This window comes from Apiospora aurea (assembly GCF_038362705.1).
Source record: "Apiospora aurea strain CBS 24483 chromosome Unknown utg000001l_segment0_segment0, whole genome shotgun sequence".
Lineage (NCBI taxonomy): Eukaryota > Fungi > Ascomycota > Sordariomycetes > Amphisphaeriales > Apiosporaceae > Apiospora > Apiospora aurea.
The window spans coordinates 7,079,671-7,105,364 of record NW_027117388.1 but is presented as its reverse complement, the minus strand read 5'-3'; the positions used below and the strand labels follow the sequence as shown (position 1 = coordinate 7,105,364).

The 25,694-nt window shown below is 53.9% G+C and overlaps 3 protein-coding genes across 3 annotated transcripts; 2 read left to right on the top strand and 1 right to left on the bottom strand.

The window, feature by feature from the left end:
* Positions 1–2,493: 2,493 nt before the first annotated feature.
* On the bottom strand, positions 2,494–4,235 carry PG986_002159 (uncharacterized protein; the record flags this gene model as incomplete). The annotated part of the gene is made up of 4 exons (XM_066838381.1): positions 2,494–2,766; positions 2,826–3,120; positions 3,213–4,067; positions 4,153–4,235. 4 exons carry the CDS (start codon positions 4,233–4,235, stop codon positions 2,494–2,496), a joined length of 1,506 nt encoding a protein of 501 aa, XP_066707274.1.
* Positions 4,236–8,168: 3,933 nt separating this feature from the next.
* PG986_002158 (uncharacterized protein) lies at positions 8,169–8,405 on the top strand (the record flags this gene model as incomplete). Its single annotated transcript, XM_066838380.1, has 1 exon — positions 8,169–8,405. The coding sequence occupies one exon, from the start codon at positions 8,169–8,171 to the stop codon at positions 8,403–8,405; it is 237 nt and encodes a 78-aa protein (XP_066707273.1).
* Positions 8,406–18,577: 10,172 nt separating this feature from the next.
* PG986_002157 (uncharacterized protein) lies at positions 18,578–19,365 on the top strand (the record flags this gene model as incomplete). The annotated part of the gene is made up of 2 exons (XM_066838379.1): positions 18,578–18,891; positions 19,002–19,365. The coding sequence occupies 2 exons, from the start codon at positions 18,578–18,580 to the stop codon at positions 19,363–19,365; spliced, it is 678 nt and encodes a 225-aa protein (XP_066707272.1).
* Between the last annotated feature and the right edge of the window lie 6,329 nt (positions 19,366–25,694).

The window sequence follows — 25,694 nt, the reverse complement described above, 5'->3', positions numbered from 1 at the left end:
AATCCATCATCTTGAACTGCCCGGGCAGTTGACCAGTGATTTGCAATACGGTCCCTGGCAACATGCTCCGTAAATTTGATCGATGCATCTTTCAAACGTGGCCCAACTTTTTTGGAGTTTAGTTGAAGGCAGGGAAGCCGCAAAGCAGGGCCTCTGCATCCGGACACCAGACGATCTGGGTATGATACTTAGCCTTGTGGTGCTCTCCCGTCGACGATCTACGTGTGTATCTCGAACCAGAGATCCAGCGCGGAACATCAATTGATGAATGTCTGGGGGCTGGCTGGCGGGCGGGCTGGCAGTGTCGCTCAGCAACACCACTTGCCCCTCCAAACGACTGAACAAAATAAAACTGGAGCATTCGTAACTTCCAAGTTTTGCCATTTTCCCCTCTTACTTACCGTCCCAAACTGCGGGGTTTTTATTACTTACCTAAATATATTGATCATTGATGCTCTACTGACTTGGCCAAGACCAAAGTACCCCCCCAGCCATTGATTGATTGATTGATCATGGAAGTTAGGTCTGGCACTGGGTCTAGCTTAGGTACATCAAGTAGCTAGGTAGAGCTAGCTACGGGCGATTAGATTAAGCACCACAGCACTTTCTAGTGGGTAAAATCTCACAGATACTTGCCTGCACCTTGCTAGTTCGACGATGTCCGCCTTATATGCCTCTCGAACCATGGCTTGCCTCGGGACTATTTCGCCTTGATCTACACAGTATACGGGATCTACCTTGAGATGGCGTTCTTGACAGCGGGACTAGGGGGAAAAGAAAGGATGTGCGTGCGACCCGTGACTAATGTGCAAGTAGGTCGGATAAAAAACAACTCAACGGCGACTGCGCGTACATACATATGTACCTACAGGCCGACCTGCAACCTACCTTACCCATGATACTCGCTGCTGCTTGCCGGACTGGATGGACTGTGCACTACCCATGAAGGAATCCCCAGGGTCCAGCTTGGGGTGGAGCAGGTGCATAGAGGAGGGGGAGGAGGGGGAGGAGGGGCAGTCGTTGGAGCTCTGCTCGCCTACACGGAGCCGTGTACGTAACCCAATATATCCCTGACGGCCTGCAAAGATCTGGCGGATTACGTCGGGGGTGGTATTGAGGTCGTGGTATGGGCTGCCTGTCTCACTCGACCCCATGTTTCTTATAGCTTTCCCGAGAATACCAACCGGTCGTGTCCATCACTGCCCTGGTCCATCGAAGTCCGGGACAGAGGCGGAGTGGCCAATGTCTGTCTGTCTGTCTGTCTGTCTGTCTGGATTCGCCCTCCTCGGCCCCCCGGTTTTGATCGCACGCCATATCTCCACGCACCGTATGCGATTTCAGAACAGTACATATGTAGTTCGGCTCACCAATGAGATCTAAAAACCACGCAGCAGAGCCTCGGACAAGGATCCCCAAAAGGCCACTTCGTGAGATGAGACAGGGGTGGTACGCCGTCCCTCCATTGGTAGATCTCCGTTCGTTCGGCTTTGACATGACTCGAGCCATGCGCGTCTAAGGATGTACGCGCTACCTAGCGATAGGTCAAGGACAATCGATGGTCAAGTGGCCCGTAGACAGGAAAAACTCCGGCGATCTCCTTACTGAATACATACATACTTGCAGCTAAGTACTTGAGGTATGACGACGATGCCTTCGTTTCGTCACGAGCTTGCCAAGCAGAGTAGACGGGCGCGAGGGAGCGAGCGAGTGACGGAGCGAGTGACGGAGCGAGTGAGAAAGCCTGTTTGAAGCAATAGTATTACCCAATTTCATGGTCTGTCCTAATCTATGAATGAGCCGTCGCAATCAAACCAGACGGCGCAGCCATGTATGTATGTGCAAAGAAGAGTCGCAATCTATTGCCACATCTGACCAAGCAGGCGCTGTCTAGATATTGCCTCTCCCCTACCAAGGAACTTTTGTGTTTTTCCCAAGAACCAAGAAAAACCAATAAGGTCGTAAAAGGAAAAGGGTATGCTATGTATGTTTTCCAACCAGTCGCATATGCAGAACAACCAGACAACCACCACACGGGGGAGGGATAGCCACGCCCACACCCCCCGCATACACAACAGTCTTTTTAGTTTTTGTACCACCACCACCAACTAACCAACCAACCACCATCATGGAGTATGGAGTGTTGATTATATACCAACGAAGAAGAATGTCAGCTGCGCCCATGGCCAATTAGAGGGCGCGCGACTCAACAGGGTCGGAGGGATCATCTGGTCCGTCTAGCAGAAAAACCAAAAGTGGAAAAGTAGAGGAGCCAGTAAAAAAGGTGAAAGTAGACGGAACAAAAGCCGAGTGCTGTTGAACCTCGACTCCGGCTCCCTCCAAAATCCTCTCCTCGACAAAAGGGGATACGGGTACGGCAATAAAAGATAAAAAACAAGGTTCTTCAATTTCGAATCTGATTTTCGTGAATCATAATAGGGCGTGTGATCGTTACATCCAGCCAGGTCCGTTTCTTTCCAAATGGATCTCGGCTGATCATGATGAGTCCTGGGGCGTCTTTTCGTTCATCGAGATGGTCCGCTTTTCCGACACCACCGAGACCACCGGCATCTCCTCTTCATACTGCAGTGCCAGCGGGGCCTTCTCGCGGGCCGACGCCGATTGGGCGTGGGAGACGCGTTTCGCGAGCACCGTGTCGAGATCGTCGGGTCGCTTTCGCGGCGTCAGAGTCGATTCGTGCGGGCCCGGGTGAGGCGCCATGCGCAGGCTATCGTGGGCATCACCGTCAGGTCGACTGCCCCAAGACGTCTAGTCGATCGCGTTAGTACAAGCTGGATAGTAGTCGGTTGACTGGGGTGCAAGCCTACCATATTCAGAGTGATCAGGGCATAGATCTTGATGAGGCCATGGAAGTAGCCAAAGATGATGGAGACGGGGTAGAACATGATGTCCTGGGGATAGCGGCGCCAGAGGCCAAGAAGCTTGACGACCTTGGTGAAGGCAAACATCCAGACGAGTTCGGCAATCAGGGCGTACTGGCGGGTTTCCGGGTCCCAATTGGCGGTGCCCCACCAAAGCGACAGAAGAATCAAGGGGTCTCCAATAAAGGCCAGCGAGGTAAAGGTTGCCAGATGAAGAGCGTACGTGCACCAAGGCTGCTGACTACGACCGAGGGGGAAAAAAAGTATTAGTTGAATGTCCAATAATAAAAAGACAGAAAAAGATGGAAAAAAAAAAAGGATGGAAAAACTCACGTAATCACGTATCGCTCCTTGACCAAGCTCGTCCAGTTGCTGCGCCAGTTGCTGCGTGCCCATCGCGAACATTGGTACATGAACTTCATGCCGTACTCCAGCGTCGTCTCGATCTCGCATTCCTTCTCGTACTGGATCCAGGTCTTCCACTGGTGGTTGACGAGCCATCGCGTCACGAAGTTGTCGTCGTCGGCGTTAAGAATATACTTGCCCCACCGCTCGCGCTGGAACCCGTCGAGGAAGTCGCCGCTCGAGAGGATCTCCGATCGGTAGGCGCCGGTGCGGCCAGACATGCACGAAGTTCCGCCGTCCATGTTGTGCGTGGCCGAGATCTCGAAGTTGCGTCGCTCAATGTAGGCAGCGCCGAGCCAGTTCCAGATGTTATCCGACCAGGACGCAGTGCGCTCGCGGCGTACGCGCTGGCAGGTGCCGACTCCTCCAATCTTGGGGTCCTCGAACGGGGCGAGAATCCAGGGCAGCAGGGTCGGGGGCCACCAGACATCGTCATCGGCCATGATGGTGATCTGGGTGGTGACTTCGGGCAGGGCCTTGCAGACTTGGAGGCGCTTGTTGGCAATGTCGGTGCAGAGAACGCGGATGTTGGAAGACGGCAGGGACTCCACAAGCTCCTTCAGCGCCGATAACTTGTCTCGGGTAGTAATCATGATCATTTGGTAGGGCTTGCAGGCCAGGATGCTCTCCAACGAGGTACGCAACTCCTCCGGGGCATTGTGTATGGTGGGGATAACAACCGTCACGTCAGAAGGGGTGTATTTGGGTTCGGCCGGGATCGGCTTCGACTTGTACATCCAATGACTAGTTGTGTGAACAATCGTGCGAGTATAGCGCCATAGCCTGGATCTTGTCAGCCGCCGTACACCGAGAAAAGAAAGAGCTGCGCATTGACTGTAGTGAGAAGCCGAAGTGCGCCGTAACTCACCAGAGACCAATATGGAACTTGAGCCACGAGGGTGTCAAGAAGAACACCCAGACCGCTGCAAGGAAGGAAGCGATGTCGAACATGGTGCCGGGAACGGTGATCAGGTCCTGATATGCCGGTATAGATTGAGAGGCTGGGAAGTTCAAGTTGTCGTAGAAAAGAGACTAGACGTGGTTGTTTGCCTGCCAATGGTGATCATCGAATGTCCTTGGGTTTCTCCAACTCCAAGAGTGATGATAGCGGTGGTGTTGTGAAGTGTCCCAGGGGGGCTGCGGAGCAGTGGCAAATCCCGAGCAGTCTCTATGATGAATCTTGCGGTTGACGATTCTAATGAATAAAAAAGAAACAAGGGCCCAAATGAAGATGTGGGAATCTTTATTTCTAATTGGTAGCCTTTTTTTTCTTTAGCCGACGAACCCTCGAGATAGCGGACTGAACGAGTGGGTGAGGACAAACGACGGTTTGACTCAACGGGCGTAGGTGTGTGTTGTTGTTGTTGTTGTTGTGCTGAAGGTGGTTGATGGGATGAAGCGGTAGATACTCCAGAATCAACGGGAGGGTGAGCCTTTCGAAGGAACCAACAGCTATGCCTCGGGTCGTATGACTGTATTTCGACAGCACACCACTCACGAACACGGCGAGAAGAGCGAGAGAAGGATGGATGCTTGCGAGAGCCTCGACAATCAACCTCTGCTGCTTCTTTTCTTTTCCAGTCCCGACCAGATACGACGACGACAACGAGAGCTGACCTGGAAGAACGACTGAAGTTCAAGCTCCACACACGAGAACCCGAGTATAATTATACAATAGGAGAGAGATAGATCAAAGAAACACCCTAAAGAAAAGAAGTCATTGATAAAAGGGCAATGAGCTTCGAAGGGATATATATAATCAAGAATACCAGAGAAACGAGTCGGGTCCAGAGCCCGGAGGACGGGGAGAGATATATAGTTGAAGGCTCGTGAGCAAGAGAGAGCCCTTGTGTGTGTGTGTGTGTGTGTGTGTGTGTGCGTGCGGATATAGCTTGATGTACACATACTCCGACAAGGGTCGACATGCGTCTCCATCCACCCATCCATACTGGCTAGGTTGGTATGATGGAGACCCATCAGCCGAACGGTCCATGGTTTGAGCAGGCCCAGCACCACATAGCGACCTATACGGTTAGATTGATGCATGTGTGTATTGCTTAGATCCAAACGTCCCAATAAATGACGAAGTCGACTAAAAGTAGTCCGGATGTCCACTCCACGGCCTGCAAGAGGTTGCAGTCTCGCTCAGTGTGGGTGTGGGTGAATGAGAGCGAGGGCAGCGGGCAGAGAGGGCCATCGAGCCAGCAGCGGGTAGTCAGTCAGTCAGTCAGTCAGTCAGTCAGTCAGTCAGTGTGCGAAAGTGCAATGCAGCAGCGACTATGGGCCGACTTGATGTTGATACACTAGCCCTAGCCCGTTACGTACCTCGAGGATGGAGCAAATGTACCTTACCTATGCCTGGTCTGCTGGGTTTATTCGCTATTTGACCAGGGCCCTGTCGCTTTGCACCTCGACCTCGAAAAAAAGCACGAGCACTGGAGGGCGGCAAAGATGGGGAAACGGTCCAAGATTGGAGCATGGATGGCGGCCGTTTACGAGGGTGCCAGAGTGCCCATAGGTTGTGAGTTCAAGATACCGATTGTACATACCTACGTGAGCAACCAAACCGAGGTATTGCTCGACGTAAATCGACGTCTTGCTTGATTAGTTAATAATTTTCGAGCCGTTCCTCCCAGTCATTTGCCCTGCCGTCGATTTCTTAGTGACAAGTACCTCTTAGCTGTTGTCAGCCGACTTTTAGTCGCCTGCCTAAGGGATTTTCCCTAGGGGGCTCGTGTCAAAACTGCTAGGCCTTCTTGCCGTTCTCGCACTTTTTCCCCTTCTTCGTCTTCTTCTGCTCGCTTCTGTCTCTTGCCCTCTCGTCCTCTGTTCATGCGGCGGCCGGGGGAAGGAGGACCAGGCTCGTATGTGCAGCAAGTAGCTTAAGTTGCAGTGGGTATGCTGCTGGATGGCTGGATGGGTATACCTTACCTTACATGGGAAGCGAGAGTTGATAGTCGAGGGTCTCCCCTCCATTCTCCAATAAAAAAAATTGCTAAAAGCCGTCTACAACATCGGTACGCGCAAATTGGGATCCCTGCGGCATACGGGAGGAATCGTAGCCAAATATCCATCAACATCCAGGGAAGTCCAGTTGAAAGATTGCAGAGGTACACGGCCTGCGAGAAGAGGGGTGGTGGGGTTCGCTGGCTGCTAGGCCAGGTGCTACTACTGCACGGCCGGGGTTCTCAGTAAATGAAGCGGCGGCTGGGGCTAGGTTTAGGTTAGTTGACGGATTGGCTTTAGCAGCTAGGCCAGTACCTACTGCACTAATACGCGAAACGAAGGAGAGACGAGAGACGAGAGACGAAAGACGAGAGGTCTGCACTGCAGGCAGACTGGACTGGACAGGACTGGACAGGACTGGGACGGCTCCAGAGTTGCAGGACAAGAGAGGCCGAGGTGGGTTGGTTTCTTTGACGATGATGACGGCCTGGCATGTAAGTGGTCGTGATCCATCCCGGGTGCTCTTAACAGAGATTGTATTATTCCTATGACAACAGTACGTGTATATGGTACGTCGCAACTTGGGGAAAGCCTGACTGCCTGCCTGCTCCTCGGCGATGTCTGTTCCTTTTAACATCCAAGATATCATATATTGCAGTTGCAGGTGGCGCGTATGTAGGAATATACCAAAAGAGTATGTTATGCACTTGATGCTTGGAAGATCCCGATGGCTAGGGTAACTTGCCAACGTTGAATCCTACCTCACCACCCATCTACCCTGACCCTCGCTAGTAGGCGGCGGCAAGGTCTGGCTGGCATGGCCTGTATGTAGATTGAACTGCGACGACATCAATACTACGTACTTTACTGGCCTTGGAATGCGATCCCAGCGTTTGTAACCGGCGCGCCGTTACACGTCTAGCACGTCTTGCCGTTACATGCCTGCTACCTACACACACCTACACACACACACACACGGACGCACACGCACAAATGCACATTTACAGTACTACAAACACGTGCTTAATGAAATCCCTATTATCCTGTCCCGATCTCGACTTCACTGCATCAGCATCAATTTGGACGCGCAACCTCGTAATCGTCTATGGGGGAGGAGGATACCAAGAGATGACCAGTCATTCATTCACTGCATTCAGCACGTTGTTTGTTTGTTTGTCGGCCTGTCTGTATTTTTTCTGGTTTTTTTTTTCTGTTTTTTTTTGCCCATACAGTACGCGCGACGAACGTGGCAAGACTCTCATACTCGGCGTTTCCACTCCGTGCCCGCCCAATTACCCTAGATAACGGTTTTCGGTGGTGGGTTTCATTTCCTGAGACCCTTCTAGTTACCCAGTCACGATCATCCAACCATCGAGCCATAATTGCAGAAGCGCCCCCTGGCAACTGGTCTGGACTTTTGGGCTGGACGCGTGCGCCTTCGGATAGCCAGACAGAGATCATTTCTCTTCGGGTTCAAGCGTCACGCCATATGCCAAATCAGCTTTCGCGATTCCCTCTCGCCGGCCTGCTGCGTGCACAGCCATCGTCGCTCGTGCCGTGTACAGTGCAGTGCAGTGCAGCCCAGCCCAGCTCGACCACACCAGCAGTCCCCAGCCCCAGTGCCGCTCTCCAGCTAATCGCATCGTGTGAGCACGAAAAACAATATTGCCAAGGGAGGGCCAATCAAAGGCCTCGGTCCAGCTCATGGAGGAATTGGAGGCGATATTGTGGAGTAGAGCAGGCGGCCTTGTCTCTCTGCTGGGTTCAGATCTCGGGGCGACAAGCTGCTAGCTGCTAGGTCTTGCTAGCCTAGGAGGGGTCTTTTGCTGGCCTGTAGCGGCGTAGCAGGCTGTATGTACAGTAGCTCCTCCAGCAACAGGACTGGCCGGCCTCGCGCTTGGGGAGAGAGAGAGAGGGACAGGGGAGAAAAAAACAACAATGCCCTGGCTCGCCCTGGGGTGGCACTGGCTGGGCGGCTGGGCGGCTCGAAGAGGGGGTCACCCTCTGGCCTTTGCCTCCCATAGCGTCGATCTAGAGCCTCATGATGCCGCCGTTCTCCACGGCCTTGTGAGCGCTCTCGGTGCGCTTCGTGATCCGAGTGTGCGGGATCTGCTCAGTAGTGCTTCGAGCCTATTTCCGTCCATGTTCGCGCCAGGTCTGAACGGCATCTCATAGGTCAGCCTGGAACGCTGCCCCCGACAGTTTGTTGCATTGGATTGCATTCGATTCGTATCTGGCGCTGCCGCCTCCTTTTGCTTTTTGCTTTCTATGGTTTTGCTTCTTCTGTCTCGCGACTGCCGTGCCGTCTCTTGCCATGTTGCCGGGAAGAGGAACGCAACCCAATCAGTCACGGGCCAATAGTCCAACCGAGAAACCCTGGCGCTGGTAAATTACATGTAGGCAGGTGGACGAGAAGGACATTGTCGGGTCAGGTAATAAGCAAGTGGGAAGTACCCAGGGGTCTTGGCTTTGTCTCCGGATTTCTCACCGAGCTAGCTGGGAGCTGACTGGAGCTGCTCACCTACCACCCTGCTACCAGTGTACGTGTGTACCTACATGTAGACCTAGATTTGGATATCAACGTCCGAAGCTGCAAGGGACACAATGGGCGCGAGGCTTTCTCGGGTGCAGCGTGTGCGCGCTCGCTTCTCTTGCGCCCTGCATAAAAGAAGAAGAAAAAAGTCATTCAGGCTAGGTAGGTAGAGAGACGACGCCATGCCGTCTAACAACCGTTGCAGACACTTTACTTCTTGTCACATTGTCAACGGTTTTCAGGGTCTACCTACCGACCTATATTGGGAACATCACCTTGCTTCCGTCAGCATGTAGATAAAGCATGTATGTCAGCCAGCTAGGTACTTCCATATGGGTTGCTCTAGCAAGAAAAAGCCCGCCGACGATGACATACCTACATACGCACTCACGCATGCAGACCTGCATAAGCTTGCAAGCCATTGATCATCCCCATTGGTAAGAGGTATACCGGCGATACACTTTAGCCTGTGTCTTCCGAACGCATGAAGGCTGCGCCTAGGTGGACCGAGAGAGGTCATCGTCCATGGCGAGTAGGTAATAGGTTGGCTGGCTAGCCCAGCGGCGCAGCAGCAGTTGGCACATAGTAGTAGACGTAGAGTAGAGTAGGGCATCGATCGCATGTATTTTTTTTAGCGCAATGCCGCCGAAAACAGGTTTTCAACCGACGGACTCGAGTGCCAACTGCCACAAGCGCACACACAGGTTCTGACGACAGCCCAACGATAACGGAGTTTTCCGACGTAATCATATGCAATCATGCGACAACTACCCTTGGAAATAGGATATCGTCCTAACACGGTTGCTCAACGACCGCCCCCTCATCAGATGACATACTACCTGCCTTGCCCTTAGTAGGAGATGGGTATTGATACTACTCCTACTACTACTGCTACTACTGCTGCTACTGCGATATCGTGTGCTCTTTCCACCCTGCCGAACGAACGATCCATGACCTGGTCCCGTCGAGTGTCGTTGGTGGACAACTGCCAATTCCAGCGGGAATGCTCCGACAGGCACAAGGCACCTTGCAAAGTCGGGGCGCGGCCCAGCAATTGATGAAGATGGCCCTCCCCGAACCATTAATGAGCTCGGCGAGGAACGATCAATGGATGTGACCTTACCTCCGGGCGGGTTTACCTGGGCGGCTCGCGTGTGTGTACCTCACATGAAAGGGACAAAAAGCCTGTCCGCCCAAAAGCCAAGCCTGTGGATGATCTCCGAGCCCTGTCAGAAGCAGCAGCAGACTCCATTTCCCACCCTCTGCATCTGGTTGGAGGAGTATAGTGGTATAGCGCAACCACCCAACCCATGGCCGAATGGGCCGTATACTGCGCTGTATACTCGGCTGGCCACGCGTCAGTGCTACCGTCCCGTCGCATTCTTGTCCCGGTCGAACCAGCCGAGCACAGACTGGAGTGTAGCACCGACCGAGGCCTGAAAGCTTGGACGACACATACAACTCTCAACCGAGTGGAACCTCGACAAGTACGTAGGTTAGCCAATGCAATTTGGGCAAAAAGGCGATCGTCAATCGGGACGGGATAAAATACAACTTGATACCTACCTGAAGCAGAAACCGAGGACAAAAACCCGAGATACATGCTTTCCCCAATTCTAGCAGCAGCAGCAGCAGCAATAACATCAGAGATATCAAAATCCCGTGAATTGACAATAGACAGTTGCGGATCAACAACCACTGCCGTCCCAAGCAATAGCCGGTGCCCCCCCCCATTTTGATATGATATATCAATCTCATGTTTGGCCCAGAGCACGAACGTCGAGTCCTCAATGGTCCAAGGGCCCTGAGCCATTGGCCAATGACCTGCGATGCCGTGTGGCGACCGGCGACCGACGCCCGCACGGCAGACCAACCAGACGACCCCAACCAAAGCTTCATTCGGTTTGGAAACCACGTATGCAGGCTCTGCCTACCGTCGAGTTCGTGTATGTAAGTTAGGCACATGAAAAAGGCTGCGGGGAGTTATATGGGTTTCATCATGTTCTTAAGTAAGCAGGCACACTATATGCCTCTCTCTCACTCACTCCATTCCCGCCTTATCTCGACGAATAGCATGGCATTGGATGTTGACGGGATATGGGCCTAAGGGAGCTTTTGTTGTAACGCGGAGCCACCCAGGGGCCCTGGGGCCCTGAGTTGAGTCGAGTCCTTTGAGATATTCTCGGTTCTCATCACACACACACGCACCGCATGCCGGCCCGCAGCAGCGGCAGCAGCAGCAGCAGAGACAAGCCAGCCAGCATCGGTCTTTTCTCCGAAAGCGCAGTGCAGCAGGGAGAGAGCGAGAGAGTCAGTCCGTGCATGATACTTCTTACTGCTTACATGCCAAGATGCCTCTTGATGCCTGTCTACATGTACTTGTATGCCTCTCTCTCTATCTCTCCCTCTCCCCCTCTCTCTCCCCATCCATCTATATCCACTTACCTCTCTATCTGGGCAAATCAACGTACGGGCGTAAGAGGAGTCAAGTATAGGTATATACTTGCACCTCAATAATGGAAGATGGCCCGTTGGATCGGTTGTTTTGGGCCACCTTGAAGCGAACATGAACCCTAAAACTAGGACCTAACGCCCTTGGAGTGGGGCCCTTTTCGGGGGGGACCTGTGGGAACACTGGGAAGTGCTGCAAGCATGCTGCAGCACACACAATAAAGCCAACAGATATGTATGTAGGTATGTAAGTACACACATGCCAGCGGGTGTGAGAAAGGGCTGCCGTTTTCTCGAGAAGCTGAAGAATGCAGGTCGAAAGGCGACACGCAACAACTCCCCGAAACCTCTCCCACCAAGGGTGGCATTTGCAGGATTGCGCCATTCCTCGTCTGTTATCCCGGCTGGTGATCGTCTTTGATCGACCGTACCGCGCATGGGATTGATGCTATCAAGATGTCAGACGTACAGGGCCGCTCTCTGTAGATGGGTAGCATCGAGCTCGACGTTTCTACAAAAAGAACTCCCTGGATGGGATGTGAGAGCCGACAGCCTACTGCGGTGCGGTGCAAGTCCCCAATGGGACTGCGTCGCCAGTGGCTGGAGGCATCAGGGATTCCCAGGATTCCCGGGATTCCCAGGATTCCCAGCTGCAGGTGGCCGTTTCTGGAAACCCACCTTTTGTCGAGAATCCCTACCGTTTCTCTTAATTACTTAACACATGCATCGGCTAACACCACCAGAGCACATGCCTGCCCAGTAGTAGTCCTTTCTTTGGAACCTCAACTCCCTTACGACGAGCCGCGTCGTCCTTCGTCCATCACAATATCCTGAGCAGGTCGGCCAATGCAGAAGCAGCAAGTGCTAACTACCTATTGCCATTTTCAGTTCGCCTCTATCGTATTCTGTCTGGCCCTCCCTCTCTCTAAGCCCCCAAGATCGTCATTGAGCCTGCTATCGGCTCCTGGGGTTGGGATGCATTGCGTCGGAGATGCTCATGATATTCTCTGCCCCTCCAGCGGCAGGGGAGTGAGTTAGTGGAACACCAATATCGCGGGGTTGTTGCAAGAAACAACGACAACCTTGTAAATTACTTTTTTTTTATACATGCTCCCAAGTTCAGTCTGGCCGAGCTCCACGAACAGTAACCCAACCCGCGACATTTTCATTTTATTTTATCTTTCCTACCCGAAGGAACTTCCCAGACGCATATGCTGTCGAACGGGGCAGTCGTATGTAGGTGGTTAGTATTGGGGAGGGGAGGGGTGGTGTGCGTTCGACACACGCATGCATCAATGATCTATCTTGTCGTGGCGAGTCATACAGTCCATTCAACCCTTCGCCGGGACTACGACTACTATGTTTTTTCCCCCTTCTTCGTAAATACGTTGCTCCTGCAAGGCATTGCGGAGTGCGAGAGAGCGAGAAGTGCCAGTAGTGTATGTATGTATGCATGTATGCAGCTGCAGGTTATGTAGCACCACCAGATACACATGCTGGCTGCATCGGCGGTCCTCTCTTTTTTTCTCTCTCTCGCTTCAGCCTTCGATAAAGGCAACGCAAGGCGCGCCTCGACGCCTGTCAGCCATTACTACGCTGTACGTCGTAAGATAAGGTATGGTATGGAAAGCCCTGTGCGGCGCAGCAGCTTCGTTGGTTGGTGAAGGACACTTCTTACTTGTCCGTACCCTGGACCTACGTGTAATTCTGTGGAAACACAAGCTATTACATCCAGCAGGACATGACAACAAGTAATAAAACTTGGCTGCTGCAGGATTGGATAGCATATAGTCTATATCCAATAGTCTTCAACTGATATTCATGACTTATACATGACGGCCCTTCGGTATAGCAACTGGAGATGACGGTTGGGAAGGGCAGTGTTCAATGCTGATTGCAAGTACAATGTACCCAGCCCAGGGCCTTTGGGCCTGTGGACTGCTAGCAGGCTAGCATCCATCCGAATTGTGGTGGCAGCAGCAGCTAACGTTAACGAGGTGCAGCAATTGAGCACGTACCTGCTAAGAGGCTGCTAAAAGGCTGCTAAACGGCAGAGGCTGCCGCGCTGTGGAGAAAGCCTCCAGGCGTGCAGGGCAGTATTGCAGGGGTCCCGCAGCAATGGTGAATGGGTTTTCTGCCCTTGCCTTTCCCTTCCCTCCAACGCCTGTTAGGCCTGTGCCACTTGTTCAGCGCAACCCCCACAGTGCAGCAACGGCGCAGCGGCGCAACACAACACAACACGAACACCTTCTGTGCTCGCCTACTGCTACATTACCTACCGTCCCATCGTGCATCCTGTCGCCTGGCCCGACCTAGTCCGCCCGCCGTGGGAGGCAGGCAGGTTCCGATTCGCCTAGATGCGCTCTGGGTCGAGGTCGGGGTGGTATGTGTGTGCGTTGAAGGAACATCCCATCGTGGGAAAAGAGGGACTGACAGCTGTTCAGGTCTCGATTCGAACAGCATTTCCATATTCCATGGGACGACACACTGTCGAGGCCGGCGACTGACTTGGGCCAGCAGCCTAGGCCGTCCCTCACTGGCCAGTCGCGACGTTCGGCGGCAATAGGGACTGCATGTCCGATGCATAAGTGAGCTCATCTTCCCCGTCTGTGTGGAAAACAGGCCCGGATTCAGCCAGATCGACGTGTCCAAAAAGAGGTACTGCCGTGCAGGACATCAACGATGTCCGCTGCCCTTTGCCTCATTTGCCGCACCAAGACTTCTTGTCCGTGACTGTCTGGACCATGTACGTACAGATGTCACTCGAGGCCTCTCTGTCGTGTCGCATCAATCAATCACTGGAGAAAGAAAGGACTCTGCAGAGTCTCATTCCCCAAGAAACGGGGTGCGCCTGCATTTTCGAGGATGCGATACCAGCATGTATCATCAAAGTATCTCCGCAGTCCCAGCAGTCCATTTGATGGAGTTCCAGTATTATACCCCATCGATATAATCGATACTTGCAGGGGGGCCTGGGACGTGGGTTTTGCGTAATCTCTCGAACCAGTTTTGCCGAAAACACGGAATTCAACCGCCTACATACGATCTCCGCCATCTTCCCTCCTTGCCTGAGTAACACAGTCTAGGCCACCAAGATTGCACCACTACCGAACAATCGAGCTGCATACTCAGACGATCACGATCAAGCATTCCCGAACTTCGGTGTCGCCCAGGGTAACCAACCACAACCGCCGACGACCTGCTTCTGGTTTGCTGCTGGTTGCTTCCGCCGCTGTGACTTTAACCCCAAGGACCCCTAAACTGCGTCCCATCCGGGACACGATACTCCCTCCCAAGACGCTTACACGTCAACAACCACAGCCTTCGTCTCCCCTTGACATATTAGACATGCGCACACCCATTTAGATTAATATCTACGGTGCGTCTAGACTTGCCAGGGGCGCACACTACCGAGCCCCCTCCCCCCTTCGAGTGACGCAGACGGCACTTCGGGAGGCTGGCTTCACTTGCTGCATCGGGCAACTCGTCGTCAAGCGCAACTCCCATATACATGACATGCAACTCCAGGAAAACGTCCAGCCAAAAAAAAAAAAAAAAAAAAAAAAAAAAAAAAAAAAAGCTCAGACACGGTCCACATGGCACGGCGGGAGACAGGGCACGGAGGCGCCATCCCTCCTCCCCGGAGCGGGTGGGATCTGGGCTGTGACGCGCAGCCACATAGCCCATAGTGCCGCCTGCGGCCAAAAGCTGCTGGATGAAGTCACACATGCTCTCCATTGCCGCACCGTATTCCGAGCCAGTCCGCGTCGACGTGTGTCCCCCGATAGCCCACTGACTGACTGACTGACTGAGTGACTGTATACTCAAACTTGCATCATCGTCATCACCGTTATATAGCCCCCCTTCCTGCAGGTGCGGGGCGGAAAATGGGATTTTTCCCTTTCCCTGCCTGTGTATATGTACAGATTACGCGCGCCATGAACAACGCCTCTTCGTGGTAGGCTCGCTTCGATGCAGCAACTCCCAGAAAGCGGCTCATAACGTCACGGCACCTATGGTCTACTGCGTACTTTTGGTCCTCGGGTCGAGATTTGACGTTTCCAAACCAACCTAACCCAGAAGGGCCTGATGATCTGAATATTTGTCATCCCCTCCTACTCCCCTCCAAAGATCCGTCGTGGTGGACTCCTATAAGGCACCTTGGCTTGACTTTGTGGGCGGCCGTGACGATGACCCCATTTCTGCAATCTCCGCGACGCATGCATGCTAAGGCTCACAAGCCCAGGGTTTGGAGACCTTGACTGGACTGGGACTGGGACCGCCAGAACGTGTGAAAGATGTGTACCTACAGGTAAAGTAAAGTAAGAGAGCCCGCTTGGGGTGTCTTTTTCGTGACACGTCAGAATTGCCCGTAGCTCTCCCTCCGGAACGGCTGGCCGTCGATTTTCGGAGCGGACAGTTCCACCCCCCCCCGCTCGCAAGCGTCCCTTTGCTGTGTGCTATTGACGCACGCTGGGAGGCCCACCGTGCTGCTTGGATTGGCGGAGAAGAAGGAGCGCTTGGGTGGTGACGAGGCCACCAGCACGCACAAGCGACGAATGGGAACCAACTCCACGATGGATTCAAACTTCGGTGTCTTCCCTCCTGCTGGCAGATGGGCCAGTCCTGGTTGCCCCGTGTGCAATGTCTGTCTGTTCCTTCCCATGTCGCTGGTGTTGCTTGTTACCACTCCTCCCTCTCGTGCTCGGCCGAGTAGGAAGGACTGTCTGTCCATTATCTACTAACCACATCAATCGACTAGGCTTCGACTCGTTCCCAGCAAAGCAGCTCGGAGCTCGTTATCGCGCCACAGATGGGTTGAGTCAAGGGCCGTCCTGCTCAACATACTACAACGGCTGGTGACACTTTCTGCTCCGATGCATCATGAGGAACACCGGGTTTCGTCGTCTCTGCGACAAAACTCAATGGCCGCCGCTTGCTTTGAGGGAGGGTATCGTGGTCATTCGCCTCGGCAACTGCAGAGGATCGCCGCATGTCTGGCTGCATGACAGGGACATCACGCACGACAACGATCATTGCGCCGATATACCCCAGCATGTGCCGAGACTAAGGTTGCAGGGCTTCGTCGGATGAAGATGGTTCTTCTGATGGTCTGCCCTTTTGGGGTGTCGAAATCGAGGCTTTGAGCGAGAGAGAGAGAGGGGAGAAGCGAGAGGTTACAGAACGAACGATGAGATGCAATGTCGCCAAACGAGCCAATGAATGGGGTGGTGGTGAGGTGAACCTGGTCGTTTTAAAACACCCCCCGCCGTGCATTCCGCGACCGATATGTTCGAAACTCCGGGAACGATCTGCGGTTCGGCCTGTCGACCCGGCTCATTGGCATGGCATCACGTTGGCTGTCAATCTTGTCCCTGTTCGGGCTTCGGGGAGCGGCAGCATCGATCCCTCCTTCCCTCCGCGTGACTTGCCTCTCTGGCCGATCCCACTCCTGTTCCGGAAGGGGGGACTCGTCAGCGCAATCTCCGGGGAGAAAGGCGGGAAAAAAAGCGCCCGACAGCGGTTACTGACGTGCCCTGACAGGAAGTGATTCCGGAGCAGCGGTACTCTATACTCACTCTGCGCATGAAAGAGGTGATCGTTTGGGGCAACAAGGGTCTGCTGACCGCTTCTGGCTTCATCTACCTGAGACGAGACTACCGCTATCTTGGAGAGTACGAACGTGCCTGCGTACCTGCCTGCCTGTCTGTCTGTCTGCAACAGGGGCCTGACAAGGGAAGCGAGCGGGAAGGAACAGGTTGCATCGCTTCCTTCGGTTCAGCCTCTGTTGCCCCGTTCGTGACTGTTCGTCCTGCGCTGATGCCGACGATGTACACGGGGTACGGACAAGAGTTGAGTGCATTGAGTCCTGAGCAGCGGAAGAAGCTAAGAACGAGTGTGAACCAGGTTTCCCCAAGGAGGTTGGCTCCTCGGCTTCGATATAGCTCTTCACGCGCTTTTGGGACGAGAGGCAGGTTATCATGACTCTCCCGTCGGGACTCTTGCCTACACTGCCCCCACTGAGACGACATGCGAGGCCGTGGAGAACCAAGAGGTGAGAGAGCATGGATGCTGAGGGAAACTTTGAGTGGAAGGAGCCGGGTTCTCCCAAGCTCACCTGACGCTTCGGCTCGGTGTATGTGGCCATTTTGCTGGTATGATTGATATCTACTCGTCCTAACTGCCTGCCAACCAGTTTGGCTCGGGAGATGTTCTATGTTGAGAGGGAGGCTACGTGTGTGAACCAGGTCCACTAAGCCTGGCTCCTCGGCTCGGTATAGTCTCTTCTTCACTCTTGCCGAGCAGGGTGAGCCAATTTGCGTGCATTGTTGTTCCCTGCCTGTCGCTAGGTTTCTACCGGCGATTCGGTGGTTCCCGCGCGGATGTTTTACGGGGCTTGGGAGGGTGGGAGCAAGCGGGAGTTCAGGGAGAGAGAGCGATGTTGTGCTGATGAACAAACGCTGCCACGAGGTGGGAAAGAAAACCGACCGGCCAGGTTCGTCGAGCGCGGCCTCGTGCCCCCTCAATGTGTGTGTGTGTGTGTGTGAGCGATTTACTGGTATGATTGATGATTCCCGCTGTACCGTCTTTGGCTGTGATCCAGCATTGATTTCAGGAACATGATGTGGTGCTGAGGAGGAGGCTGCTATCGGGGCGTTCAGGTCGCGCTCCAACCCGCAAGACGAGAATGGCTCGGTGCAGTCGTCAGTCACTCGATTCTGCTGGTATTGATGCTTACCTACGACCGTCTGAGCTACCTGGCAGCAACGGCCTGAGATGATCCGCAGAATTGCTTTTGCTATCTGTCTGATTGGAAATGGGTGCAGCTCTCCCTTTCTGTCTGCTTGTCTATGAGTTGCTGGTGGTCGGTCCTCGTCGCTAACGACCATCGATTCACGAGGCTGTAAGAGACGAGAGAACATTGTACCTGCCGAGGAAGAAACTCGGGGCGGGAGAAGGAACCAGGTCTTTCGAAGACTGGCCTTGGCTCGGCGTGGGCCCGGCCATTGCTGATGCATTCAATGTTTGCTTGATGCTTTAACCTCATTACCTACTAACATGGTTCGAGGGATAGAGAGTACCCCTGGCCGGCACTCTGATTTCTGGTTTGAATGATCACAGCTCTACCACAGCATCGAACGAGCACTGAGCGACTAGGTTGCTGTCAAGCACTTCACCATCTTCGACAGGTGAACTCTGAGTAACACGAGCTGCCTCACGGTTGGCGCTATGAATCGCGGTCACCTCAGCCTCTCCGCTGCATCGATGGGTCGACATCGACATGATACAGCTCAGCTACACCCTCTTGCCTGCACACCATTGGCACTACCGATTACCCGGTAGCAGATGAAAGAGCACTACGATGACTGCTTGGCTAGGCGCGACTCTAGGCCTTGAAAAGTGGCACTCGGCGACACGGCGACTTCTATGGGTTCTAAATACTGATAAAAGAGAAGAGTCTGAAGTTCTGGCGTCGCAACGAATCTCGTCTTTCTTCGGGATTAATCCTTATTCATTGAAGAGTACGAAGACAGCAGGACGGACCAGACGTCGGTTCCCCGTGGCAGCTTCGGATTACCGGTGGTGGTTCCTCGGCGATACTCGCGAACGCTTCGAGAAGGGGTTGGGATCAGGCAACACCTCCTCCAAACAGGCCCAGCTCCTCGCCTCTGCATAGTCATTCGCTTCTATGACTTAGCTAACCTACTGTATCATATATCCGCGAGCTGGGAAACAGGAAGCGAGGGAAGAAACAAACTGCATGTGGTTGCTCCCGACTTCTTCAGCTCTTCTCGCAATCGTTCTTCGACTGCAATTTACGAGATCTTGAGACCAGAGTTGCGCACCGTGAAGTCTATCCTCCGAAAGGTGCTCAGCACTTCCTTGGGCGAGGAGGGAGGCGTCCCGCTCATATCGAGGTCGTCGCCCACGTCGAGATCAATGATTACGGTTCTCGGAGTGAGAAGCCCATCTGGCGGCACGACACCGAGCTGGCGAGGCCGGGCAACCGTCCCGCTCATCGTCGTCATCGGCGAGGGCCTGCCCGACCTGCCCGCCCCGGACTGCGACTCGGGAAGTACTGCGTCGAGGAAGCTACGCATGGAATCAGGCCCCCCCCACGAACCCGACCGACCTGGGGGCTCGGTGTAGTCATTTGGCTGGCATGGTACCTACCGTCCCAGCTACGCAAGAGCTTGGCTCCGGCAAGATTCTCAGCACTCGGTCATCTGCCATCTGCTTGACTGGGCGCAGTTTCTTTTTCAAGCATCGTACGCGCGTTCACGGAAGAACTCCGGAATCTCGGCATCCGCCCGCATCCGCTCCGGAGATTAGTATACGTGGATTGGGCAGTCAGTCATTGTCTACGAAGCGGCGTCACTTCTCTTCCTTGGGACTGGCTGGTCAGTAAAAAGTATTCCTCAAGCTCGAGGGTAAAACAGTGTCAGATCCTGGTATTCAGCTCAGTAAGAGTGAGATCGGAATACGAGGAATTCCATACAAAACAAAAAGAAAAAAAAAAAGGAAAAAAAACTTGACGGCTCTCGAATGAATGGCGGAGCGCGCCAGCTATTGATCTCTGGCCGCCTGCTGATCCCGGTTGACGAGGCTGCCGCGCGAAAGAACACGAGTCAAGGCCTTCGACTCGAGGGAAGATCCCCCGACGACGGCGGAGAGGCGAGGTTCGTTTCAACGTTTCGAGGGCAGGGCCGTTCGGTTTCGAACCACGAAACAATGCCTCTCTCTCCTCGCGGGGGGCTGAGATTTGCGTATTTCGTCCGATCTTCTAAAACAAGCGAGCTGAAACGACTTTGACTTGTGGTGGTTTGCAACACGCACACGCAGATCCGGGGGGGGCCAAGTGGGCTGCGACAGGCGCGGCGATGAGGCACTAAGCTGAAATACAAGCGGCATCCTAGCATCGCTGCTGGAGAGCGAAACGCAACTCGGTATATCTGAGTGAGTACTGGCAATGAATGTGCTGGGTGTGGACTGAGAGCAGAGCAAGCAGCTGATTTCGAATGATTCGCTATGAGGCAAATAATGCCTCGTTTTCCCAACTGCAGCGCGCAGCTAAGCCAAGCTTGGAACGTGCAAGATGCGACTTCGCCTCATTCACAGCCCACGGGACCGTCTATTGTCGTTCCTTGGCACGGAAGCGGACTCGATGGTTTTTCGATACGAGGTTACAGAGGGCGAAACCCGCGCGCAGCTGGGTGGAGAGCCGGCGACTTAGCAGGACCACGTGAGGGCAGGACAAATGCACTCTCGGCTCGGCAGGTAGGTTGACTCTACAACGCTGCTTCAAATAAGCAAGTTTCTTGGGAGGCGAGAAGAGAGGAGAGCGAGCAAAGAGAGGTAAGTAAGTCGCGCATGGCTGTACTCTGACAAGCAACATTAAAAAAAAAAAAACCTGCCGCCAGCTTGACCTGCTTTGTCATTTGCCCCAACCTTACAAGCCGACGACAGGCGCAACTACTTTATATTTCCTATGCATTTCAAATGCATCGCAAGGTTAAAGCGCGAAACGCCAAATAAGCTCACATACTTCAGTGTTCGCAGTGAGTGTGTGACAGGATTACCAATACCTTGTTCGGCGTTTTCAGGGTTCGGGGTTCGGAGGCTTTTTTGTTCTTTGATTTTTGGGGTTGGGGGGTTGGGGGTTGGGGGTTTCGTTCTACATCTGACGATGCTGCAGATGCGGCGCGGCTCAGGTGAATGAATTGATGAATTGAAATGCAGCGAAACGAACAAAATACGCCCCCCCCAGCCAAGCCTCCCAACCCCCGCTTTGCCGACGTGGGACCGAAAAGCACCGGCTGCGCGCACCAAGAAAGACACACCCGACTTGACACACTGCCCTAGGCTTGCTTGCTGCCACCATCCGATCCTTGCGGTTGGTTTCTGGGACACACGCTATTGTGCATGCTACAGTACAGACTAACCTCGTCGTTGGCGGCGCAACCGTTTCCCAACGGCGGGAGAAACATCAGACGATAGGTTGATTGGAGATGGAGAGAGAGAGGGAGAGGGAAAGAGGCGAAGCTGGCATCAGCAGGCGCAGGGCTAGAGGCCAATGCCCGTCCGGGCCGAGGACGCCAGTCTGTCTGTCTTGCCATTCGTCACGAGCGAGATGCGAAGTCCCTGTCGATCGCCCCCGAACTCCGAGCTGTTTGTTTGTTTCTTGGCTTCGGGAACTCGAGTTTGCACCTTTTGCACCAACACGCCAAGATGTGATGTGCGGCCAAGAAGCCCGGATGCGTCGTTGATTGGGGGTTTGTTCTACATACCCCGCGGGCCTAGAATTCTTCTTGGTTGAAATGGGCCAGGATGGGCAGACCAACAGAACAGGCCGACGGGCAGAGGTGAGCGAGCCTCCTTCCGTGTCATGACGACCTTCAGCTGCATGCTCTTTCTGCTACATCAGAGTTTTGGTCCCTCCTGCCTCGAAACTTTGTCCACGCAATCCCTCCGACATACATACCTACACGATATGCTGCTGAATGGAGTACCTATTGACTTGACTTTCTCTCGCGACATGGGCTATTATTAGCAAAAGCTCAGCAGCTTGGCGGATTCCGCCGCATCCTCGAGGGTTGAGCGGTGAATGTCGTAAGCAACGGAGGAGAAAGCTGAAGTCCAGTGCGAAACTGAGCGAGTCGTCTTTGCATGTGTTGTCAAGTTGTGTAACTTCAGCCCCCCCGCCAACAGATGCGTCTTCCTGGCTACCGCGATTGATTCCGACATGGTTACCACTGAATGACCGACGCAACGACGAGTCGCACGGAGGTTTCGAATGGCATGCATGCGGGCGTGAGGCTGGCGATGAACCAACCTATCTACCTCCTTTACTTTACTTTTGTTCTTTCTCCTACGCAACCAGTTTTTCGCTACCGAGCCCAGCAGCGGCATGGAATGCAATTTGCTTGCAATGCCAAGTGTCGTCCCGGGGGCCGGAACAGAACAAGGAGGCGGCGCATTTGCATTTTTCTGGCGTACCCTGCCATCCACCCCCGCCGTTTTCGTACACACCGTCCATCTCGAGACGCCATTGCATCCGGCATCCTACCCTGAGGGAGGAGAACCCCTCACTTCAGCCCCTCAGCCGTTTGACGTAGAGACTGACCTGCATTAACGTCGGATTCCACACGATGGAGATTGGACGATAAGATGCTGACCGACACTGGCCGATGGAGACGGGTTTCACAGAGGTGACACACTACATACTACTGTGCATGCAGCACATACGCTGTTTCCTGTCCCTTATCTCTGCAGGCGCTTGCGAATTGCCTAATATGCATGCCATAACAAGCGGTGTCACTAGTGATAGATACCCCGCGTCTTTTTCCCTTGCCTAGCGGGAAGGGGACAAGTTGACAGGAAAGAAGCAAACCAAGCCAAGCAGCATTGAGTGTGCCAATCCCTGAACCGTGCCGACGGGAAGACAGAAAGACTGGGAAAATAAGCAAGGCAACGGATTGGTTTCTGATTAACCACCTACGATCTATCTCTACTAAGTACGGGAGAACGGGCGGGGTACTGCTGTATTTGTGTATGTAAGAGTTCGGGCCAGACATTGATTGACCAGGCATGGATCGCGGTGAAACACAGACACAGACACAGACACACACATACACGGGTAACGCCAGCGCGATACGAACGCTACGACGGAGTAGGAACGCTACCTACCTATCCTACCGGCAAGCCAGTAGGCTTGTAGCTGAATGACCTGACCTGACCAGACCCTTGGTTTGATTTCTCTCTTTTTTCATGCACCGTTGCCCTAGCGAAGAAAAAGATGAGCAGAGTGTACCAAAAGCGCGCTGGAGGTGAATAAGGGGAAACGGTAACAGGAGAGCGGGAAAAGTGGTCAAGGAGAACGGTGAGCCGGGAGGCTATGCGATTGGCACAGCACAGACGAGGCGCCCCGTCAAAGGGGGCCCCCAGATGGCACCAGACCTTCTAGAATGAATCCTGCATTGAGTGGCATGGCGGGCATGGAGGGGGAGGTTTGATTCGACCAGCGAAGCCAGAGGGTAGGGAAGGAAAAAAAAAGCGTTGCGCGGCGTCGTTGCGGTGCGGGTTCTCTCTCGCCAGGGCACACTCTCTTTCTCGTGCAGGTGAAGGGCCCATTCTCTGCGCCCTTCTGCGACGTGCTAGTCTCCTCCCCGGACCACGAACCCGGACCATCTTTGATTGCTGGGTGGATATTCACCAGAAAGTGGACTCTGGCTGGCGCTGCGTGGGACCGGGACCCGGCCGTATGCACCGGGGAGAAGCAGATTGATCTTCCGCCCAGACCGACGTTTTTCTCTCACAAATCGTCGCTTTTCTAGCCTTAGATGCGAAATGCAAGTGTTGGCTCTGTCGATCGTCACCCGCATCGTCTGTTCGCTGCCGCTGCCGCTGCCGCTGGTATTCGCTGGGCACAGCCGGGCTGGGGCTCCATTTAGGTGGTCGGTATGTACATGTATGTATGTATGTATGTAGGTCACAAGTAGGTCACAGGTCAGAGAGGTCGACCGAGCTGAGTAAGAGGTGAGAGAGGTGTATGTAGAATAAGGCTGAGCGAGCGACGCTGGCATTGGCATTGGCAAACCAGGACTGGAAGCCAGAATATTAGAGGAAAACCATAATCCCAGAGCAGATCTGCTCCCACAGTGCCAATAGACGAAGATCTTCCCACAAGTATTCGAAGATCGATTGCTAATAGAGACACAGAGAGGGAGAGAGAGTGAGTGTGTGAGAGAAAGAGACACGAGACCTGTGTCGAGGCTTTCTGATTATTGGAATTACGGTGTAAATTGAACAATCTCCCCGCTCATTGACCTTTGCTCACCTGTTTGCCCATCGTTCAATCAACAGCCATCGTGGGCTGGCCCTCTTCCTAGGCCCTCTCCGGGTCCGTCCAGCTGGGTCGTTCGTCCTCCGTTGCTGCCAATAGGCAATAGCGTAGGCGGCGGCGCTGGCGTCTCGAACGACGTTTCGGAGACTTCTTACATTGGGATTGGACCACCGCAGCCGGCCTACCTTGCTTTTCGCTCTCTGACAACACACACGCCCTCACCGGGTCACCTCCCCTTGGGTTCCTAGTCGGTTTTTGGTCCGTCACCCTTGCCCGGCTTGTGGGATCCTCCTGCTTGGGTCCTTGGGTCCTTGGGTCCTTGGGTCTTTGGGTACGCTACTTGGCTACCTATCCTGGGAATATCCGTTTTCAGAAGGTGTGATCTGATCTGATCCCGTCAGCTTCTCTCTGGGAGTCTAGCCTATGGGAGACAGCCCCTCCTCTATCTCCCCCGCGTGCGATTCATTGGTCCGCCGGTCCCAGCAGTCTGCAGACAGAGAAGGCAGACGTGCAGGGTAGCAGCACCACCGCCCAACCCTTCCTGATCCCTCTGCGGCTGCTGAAAGGAGCAGGCGAGTGAGGCTGAAGCTAGATTGAGTGCAGCAGCGCCCAGCCAAGCAGCGAGAGAGGGGAGAAGAAAGCCAAAAAGCCTGGGTAGGTAGTTGGCGCTGGCGGGCGCAGAGGAGGGGGGGAGGGGGATTGGGAATTACGTGGGAATGCTTATTACTGCTGCCGCTCATTGCCACATGCCAGTCCCTGGGTTCGTGAAAGCCTCCTCCCCTCTCCTACTGTAGTCCGTCTCGTTTCTTTCGATAGCAGCCTCTCGCGGAAATCCAATGCTGGCTTAGCTTTGTAGGTAGTCTGCGGCGGGCTTTCGCTACACCAACCTTCTAGTCTGTTTTGGCTTTTCCCGGGGAGAGCTCCCTCCTCTCGCTTGGAGAGTTTTTGTTCTATTCCTGGTGTCTCATCGCACCACCGTCAGGGAGAAAACCCAAAAACCACCCGACTGTCGTCGCTCGTCTCATCCACTATCTGTGTCTGGATCGTCACCTACTGTATCTGTATCGCACACTCGCACACTAGACTGTCTACCTAGACTCTCTGCCTAGACTCTCTGGAGGCTCTACACTGCTCACTACACCCCCTGTGTGCGTTACTGACTGCTTACTCAAAGCCCCCCTCCGCAAAGCGTCCCGAGGTGACGAGCGGGGAGTAACCCAGCTGGCTCATTCCCACGTACAGCAAACATTACATTACCACACTGATGAGTACCTACTGTACTTACATATTACTTCATCCGGATCTGACACAGACCGCACCACATCCACGGCGCACAAGCATCCCGCACAGCTTCGCATATGAAATAGATTGATCCATGCCTACCCGTACCGTCCACTCGTCAGCAGTAGCACCCCCTCCACGCCTCGTACAGGGTCCCCGTCGCCTAGCAGCCCAGGGGCTAGTGTGCGTAATCCTCTTATCATCCGCAGTCTTGGGCTCTCTCCCACTTACACACGCACGCCCGCCTATCTACCATCGTCTTTGGCTCTGCGTGTCTGAGTGTGTGTGTGTGTGTGTGTGTGTGTGTGTGTGTGTGTGTGTGTGTGTGTATCAAATCATTATTATCCGTCATTCT